Source organism: Trachymyrmex cornetzi, unplaced genomic scaffold, assembly GCF_001594075.2.
Source record: "Trachymyrmex cornetzi isolate Tcor2-1 unplaced genomic scaffold, Tcor1.1 scaffold550, whole genome shotgun sequence".
In the NCBI taxonomy this organism is placed as follows: domain Eukaryota; kingdom Metazoa; phylum Arthropoda; class Insecta; order Hymenoptera; family Formicidae; genus Trachymyrmex; species Trachymyrmex cornetzi.
The window spans coordinates 50163-57326 of NW_017299862.1; the positions used below are offsets into that span (position 1 = coordinate 50163).

At 34.5% G+C, this 7164-nt stretch overlaps 1 protein-coding gene and 1 long non-coding RNA gene across 2 annotated transcripts in view; one reads left to right on the forward strand and one right to left on the reverse strand.

The window, feature by feature from the left end:
- Nucleotides 1-2695, forward strand: part of LOC108765823 (cytochrome P450 4C1) — a 23658-nt gene extending 20963 nt beyond the window's left edge. The window contains exons 6-9 of the mRNA XM_018514668.1: nucleotides 1751-1877; nucleotides 2012-2093; nucleotides 2198-2310; nucleotides 2447-2695. Of these exons, the coding sequence (XP_018370170.1) occupies nucleotides 1751-1877; nucleotides 2012-2093; nucleotides 2198-2310; nucleotides 2447-2695 (571 nt within the window). The remainder of the gene's footprint in view (nucleotides 1-1750; nucleotides 1878-2011; nucleotides 2094-2197; nucleotides 2311-2446) is intronic.
- Nucleotides 2696-3762: 1067 nt separating this feature from the next.
- LOC108765824 (uncharacterized) overlaps nucleotides 3763-7164 on the reverse strand; it is a 14399-nt gene continuing 10997 nt past the window's right edge. The window contains exon 3 of the long non-coding RNA XR_001940339.1: nucleotides 3763-3776. This is a non-coding gene — a long non-coding RNA (uncharacterized LOC108765824). The remainder of the gene's footprint in view (nucleotides 3777-7164) is intronic.

A 7164-nucleotide genomic window follows, 5' to 3' on the forward strand; every position in this document is an offset into this window, starting at 1 on the left:
GTGGAAAATGGGGGAAGGAGGAAGCTGGCAGGAAGTGGTGGGGAGGATACTGGGGGAAGAAGGGGAGGGAGAGGAGTGGATGAGGGAAGTTGAGGAGGAAAGGAAGAGGATGTGGGAGGAAGGGGGCGTAGGAGAGGATTAGAAGGATGGAGGGGGTGGAATGAAAAGGAAGGAAGAGGGGGGAAGAGGGGGAGGGGGTGAGAGAGGGAGGGAGGAATGAGTAAGAGAGTGAGAGAGAGAATGAGATTGGATGAAAGGGGTGGGAAGCTCTGGAGGAAGAGGGAATATTTTGTTTTACCTAGAAGAAGGAATCCACGTTAATGAGTGGAAAGACGCTGGAAACGGAAGTCCCTAACGGAGAGAGAGAAAGAGAGAAAAGGCAGAGTAAATAAAATTAGGTTTAATAGGTTAAGTTAGAATAAGTTAGTAAGTAAGTTTAAGTTTATGTAAATGCGATATATGTGTATGTGTATGTAAAATTGTAAAATTGTAACCCCAAGGGGATCAATAAAGTATCTATCTATCTATCTAAATAAAGAGATTAAATACATTACACTTAATGTGTAGATACGTTATGAAAATGAGTACTATTTACACTTTTCGACGCCATTTTGGCTTCAAATCCTTATACATTGGTCTTATGGATTGCGGTACTTTATAAATCTAGTGACTTTATTAGATAAGAACAGATGTATGCGTTTGTGTAAGACAGAATGATATATATTATATAATATAATGAATAGGTCTTTCACTATTCCATATGTTAAGGGGATGCTGGAGTCTTCTTTTTTACCGATAAAGCAAGCGTTTATGTTTCTTGCGCGGTTCTTCGAATTAATTGCACAGAATAAAAATTCCTTCTCCACGATTGAAATATCCGTGCTAATGTACCTGCTCCTGGTGTATTTTGTGACCAAAACTAGGAAAAATAATGAATTACAGATTCCTGTATCCATGTGCTATCAGCTCACCAAACATTTACTTCGTGAAAAAATTATATGCACGTTATATGCTCGAAATTAGGGCAGAAGCACATGTAGAATAAATAGACGATTACAGTCGTATCTTTAGAATTAAGTTTTGACGCGTAAATAAAAAGATTAGCGCAAGGAACGAAATTGTGTGTCTAGCGCCTGAGAAATCGATGATGTACGACAGTTTAGACTGTTTAGCCATGAAACCGAGCAGTATTTTAGTTGATCTCTTTCTAAGAGATGTCGTTGCAATATGTTAGATAAGGACAGATGAATGCGTTTGAGTGAGACACAACGATATGTAATAAGTATAAGAAATGAATGAAAGATGTCATTATTGTCGAATTTGGAATTTAAAAAAGTCTGTACTATTGACCTTGATTAACTTCGACCATCACTCCAGCATCCCCTTAATGCAATTAAAAAAAAATTCCCTTCGAGTTATACAATGTCACAAAAATCTCAATCGTCATTTTTTGCTTTTTTAATGCTATTTGCCTCAAAATTGTGACATGATAGTCAGCTTCATTTTGTTTTCATAAAACAAAAATACATAAAAAATAGTTATTCATATTTGTGTTGCAAAAAATGTTTTGTCGGACAGTGTTATTAATGAAATAGCTAATGAATTATTACTTACATGTTAAGAATTAATTGTTTAATTAAATTTTAATTAATAGTAGAATTAAATTTTAATAATTAATTACATATTATGTAATTAATTATTAAAATTACATATGTAGTTTACGTAAGTTAAATGACAATCGTACTTTTAGAACTTCCTCATTAATAATGAAACGACTGCTTCGACCGTGGCATTGGATTGAATGGTTGTTCTATTCACTGCCTACAGGAAAACAGTTTAAATCAGCGCTTGATATATTGCATGGATTTACAAAAGTGGTATATTTTAGAAATGTTAAAAATATTTTTTGTATTTAGTGACTTAAAACAGTGTTAAAGTTTTACTAAAATTTTTACATTATTTCGTTTGAGAAATATTCGCATTTACATCTAACACGATAAATTCTATATAGGTGATAAGTAAGAGAAAGATTGAACGACAATCGCAAAACGGCCATACGGGACTCGAAAATGAAGACAATGAATTTAACATAGGTTGTAAATTTGAATTATATATTGTACTTTATATAGATTATAGGTACATAATTTATTTAGGTACTTCATAAATATTCCTTATTTAATAAAATTTATTATATTAGGTAAACGTAAGAGACAGGCGTTCTTAGATCTATTATTAGATCAGAATGCGAAAGCTGACACCCCTTTGACTGATGATGAGTTAAGAGCGCAAGTCGATACGTTCATGTTTGAGGTAAGATGTGCGAAATTAAAATTAAATTTAAAATTTTACAATTTTTGTAACATAAAATTTTATCTTTATTTAATTAAATTAGCAAGATAATGTATCTGTAAAAAGGACATGTAAAATAATATAAAAATGTTAAAAGGGGCATGATACAACTGCGGTTGCGATAACTTGGACGCTCTTTCTTTTGGGCAATAATTTAGAGCATCAGGAAAAAGTTCACGAAGAACTCGAGGAGGTTTTTGGAGATTCAGAAACACCAGCCAATGTAAAGGAGCTGTCGAAATTAAAGTATCTCGACAGAGTCATAAAGGAGACACTCCGAATATTTCCGAGTGTACCTATAATCTCAAGGGAACTAATGGAAGATATAAAAATAGGTAGGATATAACTTTATCTGCTACTTAAGTAAGAGTTTCAAAAAATGTACCAATATGTAAATTCATTTATAATAAAGTAATTAAATCAGAGGTGTGCGAATCAAGCATTTGTAAAATCGAATCGAATCTGTGACATGTTCAAAAACAAATCTGAAATCTTTACACTGAATCAAATCGAATCCAATTCTTTTGATTCGAAAACGAATTCGAATCAAATTTTCACATACTGACAGCTAAAAAAAAACTTAAAAGCTGAAAAAATTCATTTTGAATGTACAAGTATATCAAAAAGTTGATAATGTGACATAAATATATTAAAAACGATACTTTTTGGTAGTATTTGCACCTTGAAAATGACTCATTTTCTCGTTTGTTTAAAGAGATCTGAACCGTCAGTGAAAATACTTCATTATTTTTTAAATTAGCTTCTATTAATTTGTTTCTAGTACGTAAAGTATCGCATTATAACATAATAATTATTAATAAATTAGAGACTTCTTCATATGCGTATAAGTAAACAAATAATAATCGCGATTATAATGTATTGTTTTGAAGAAACTAGTGACTATTTATTCTGCACTGAGAGAAATGTTTAAGTACCTACATATAACCATCCATTTTGTTGCCATACGATTAACAAAAACTTTCTTACTCTTTCATTTAAAAATTGTCCTAACCAAAATTTTTATTATTCTAACTAAACTTTGATTAGAATAATCAAAGTTTAGTTAGAAAATTCAAACTTTGATTATTCTAATCAAAATTTGGTCGTCGTAAATTTTGGTTAGGACAATACAATTTTTTAATGAAAAAATAAGAAAGTTTTTATTAGTCACATATCAACAAAATGAATGGTTATAAGTACAAAACGTTCCTTTCAGTGTGTCGAAATCTAATTTAAAGCTAATTGTTGTATTAAATTTGTACCTTTATTTCAGTTTTAATTAGCTTGAACAAAATGAATACCATAATTTCGCACAACTATTGTCCTACGCCACAACTATGATCCAAACACCCGCGCGCACGACAATCCCGATACGTAGATATAATACGTAGATATAATTGTAGAAATATTAATTAAATGTAAAAACACTAAATTACCTGTCATGTAGACCAGCGAGAACACAGAATAGCTTGTCGTGATAACCGATGGTCGAGAAAGTTTGCAGATAACGAGGTTAGTTGCCAACTTTCTCGACCATCGGTTATCACGACAAGCTATTCTGTGTTCTCGCTGGTCTACATGACAGGTAATTTAGTGTTTTTACATTTAATTAATATTTCTACAATTATATCTACGTATTATATCTACGTATCGGGATTATTGTGTCCGCGGGTGTTTGAACCATAGTTGCGGCGTAGGACCATAGTTGTATGAAATTATTAGCGTTTTCGGCCCGATCGGGTTTGCACCAACCTGGGTTGGATTAATCTTTCCTATTGGTTGATGTCACACGCTCTACCAATAGGAGAGCGCAAAACGCCATTAATCCAACCCAGGTTGGTGCAAACCCGGTCGGGCCGAAAACGCTATATGATAGTATTTTAAAACATGAATAACATTTTCTTCACAATGTAAGCCAATATGTGCATGTGCTTGCACGAAGATTGGTAAGCAAGATTGATATAAAATTGGTCGCAAGAGATATAGGGAGAGGGAGAGAGAGAAAGAGAGAGAGAAGGGGGAGGGACAGAAGGAAAGAGAGAGAGATAGAAGTCGCAAATAAAGCATATAAAATAGACGAGTGATAAAATAGGCGAAATTTCGTACATATTTGGTTTCGAGTCTCAAATTCGAAAACGGATCGAATCAAATTCACTGTGATTCGATTCGAATTCGAACTAATTCGCACATCTCTAAATTAAATGCTCTCTCTTAACAAAAATAGTCATATTCATGTTATAATAGATAAAATAGTCACGGATAAATTGTGATTATCAACAGTCAGATTATCAAATAGTTTGTTTGCGTTACTTACACCTTTTGCACAACATCTTCACTTTCTCTTCAACAAAGCACCGGAATATCTTGAAAATCAAACACAGTAGGAAAAAATATTTCAGACAAAAGTTGTATGATTCGAAAGGAGACAAATAATGATAAAATCATTTTTTTAAATCGATTTTTTAAGGTCATATGGAGGTCACCTTCACTTGTTTAAATGAAATGATATAATTTTTTTACACAATATGGTTCCTCTAATTATTCTGAATATAAAAATATTAAGGGAGGAAATATCTTTAGGAGGCTAAAAAAACGGCAATTTTCAAGTATTTTTTAAATAAAAACTATTTAGCTAATTGTTTCAAACTTTTTTATGTTACTTTGTCTATTTTGAATACATAAATATATTTTTTTTACAAAATATTAAAAAATACTAAAGCAGCAGCGCCGCAAATAACAGAGGTGGCGATGTGAGTTGCCAATCGGTGGGACATGTAGCTCCTATTATATTGATACAAAACAGACAGAAAAAAATTTTTTAAGTTAATAAGATGTATACGATTCTATGTGAACCTAAAAAAAGGTGAAAAAAAATTAAAATTGAAAAAATGATGCATGTTTGAAAAAAAGTTTGAATTTTTCACGAAATTTTCGTTAAATTTTGAAATAAAAAAGTACCTTTTTAAAATAATTTTCATAAACATTTAGATTCACATAGAAGGTAATTATATACAGTGTAGTTAAACGTAGAGATTTCTCCTTAAGGGGATCCTAAAGCAAACGCTGAACTCCGATAGGAAAACGCCCTCTAATAAACGGAACTAAAAATGTCGGTAATACTGACATTTTTATTCCGTTTCCTACTTATCATTCTAGTTCAGACTCAAACCACATACGTGCAATATAGGACTGCGTTCAGAAACTTCATCCGGATGCACCCAGAGATTATTTTATCCTTATTAACGTTCAGTGAACAACGAGAATAAAATAATAAACCCTGAATTACTGAATGCATTCTAGAGTCACATTTCGCTACGTCCAATATCGTCATCAGGTTGTAAAACATGTATTGACAATACATGTAACCTTTTTGAGGTTGCATATTCTTTTATTGCATTGCATATTCTTCCAGCGCGCGCGCGTGTGTGCGTGCATGTGTGTGTGCGTTCATGTGTGCGTGCGTGCGTGCGTGCGTGCGTGCGTGCGTGTGTGTGTGTGTGTGTGTGTGTGCGCGCGCGCGCGCGTACGTGCGTGCGCGCGTGCGCGCGATGTGTGTACATTGTACATGCTGGGTTTATGCAATTTTGAAAGTATAATACCTGTTATACAGCCGTAAGTGGCAAATGTAAGTGTTTATTGTAAGAATGGAGCTATCACAATCGAATAGTATCCACATATTTGACTTGATTAGCCAATTCTTACAGCTTACAACTATTATAGAATCATTAGGCATTTATATATATGCAGGGTGTCCCATTTTAAATAACGGACAGGAATATCTCGGATGGTAAGCATTTTGGAAGAAATTTGTTTATACAAAAGTTGTAGGGTACAGACAAGGCTAACTTATGGTGACCTTGACCTTGACCTTGACGATGACCTTCAAGGTCATTTCAATATCAAGTCAATTTTTTCAAATGGAACCCCTTATTTTTTAACCCGGAAGTGGAAAGAGCGGAAGATTTTACGTCCGAATATGACCTTGACCTTGACCTTCATCGCTACCTTCAAGGTCATTTCAATATCAAGTCGATTTTCTTAATGGAACCCCTCATTTTTTACCACGGAAATGGAAACAGAGGAAGATTTCAAGGTCCGCATGTGACCTTGACATTGACCTTGACCTCGACCTTCAAGATCATTTTAAGGTCAAGTCGATTTTTTTTGAACGGAACCCCTTATTTTTTATCCCGGAAGTGGAAAGTGCGGAAGATTTTACGTACAAATTTTAAACGATTTCGGTAATTTAATATAAATTATGCTTATTAATGATCAACTGAGTAAGATTCTCTGAAGAAGATCGAAAAAGATCGAAAAAGATGGGAGTTAAGTATTTTTGAATGATAAAATCCAGTTTTAAACCACTGTGCGATGCTCCGACGCCCGGCCTCCAGATGTTAGGGGTCCTGACCTCCGGGCGTCCGGACGCTTCGTTTCCCGAATTGAGGGCTGTAGGGATTTATGACTGTAAAAACTAATTTTTACACCACTGTGGTAGTCGAGACTTTCGAGATGAGACGAGACGGTACGCGGTGCTTTGAGAGACTCCTCTATCTTGCCTTAACTGGCTGGGTGACTCCTCTATCTTGCCTTAACTGGCTGGGTGACTCCTCTATCTTGCCTTAACTGGCTGGGTGACTCCTCTATCTTACCTTAACTGGCTGGGTGGCTCCTCTATCTTGCCTTAACTGGATGGGTGACTCCTCTATCTTGCCTTAACTGGCTGGGTGACTCCTCTATCTTGCCTTAATTGGTTGGGTGATTCCTCTATCTTGCCTAAACTGGCTGGGTGACTCCTCTATCTTGCCTTAACTG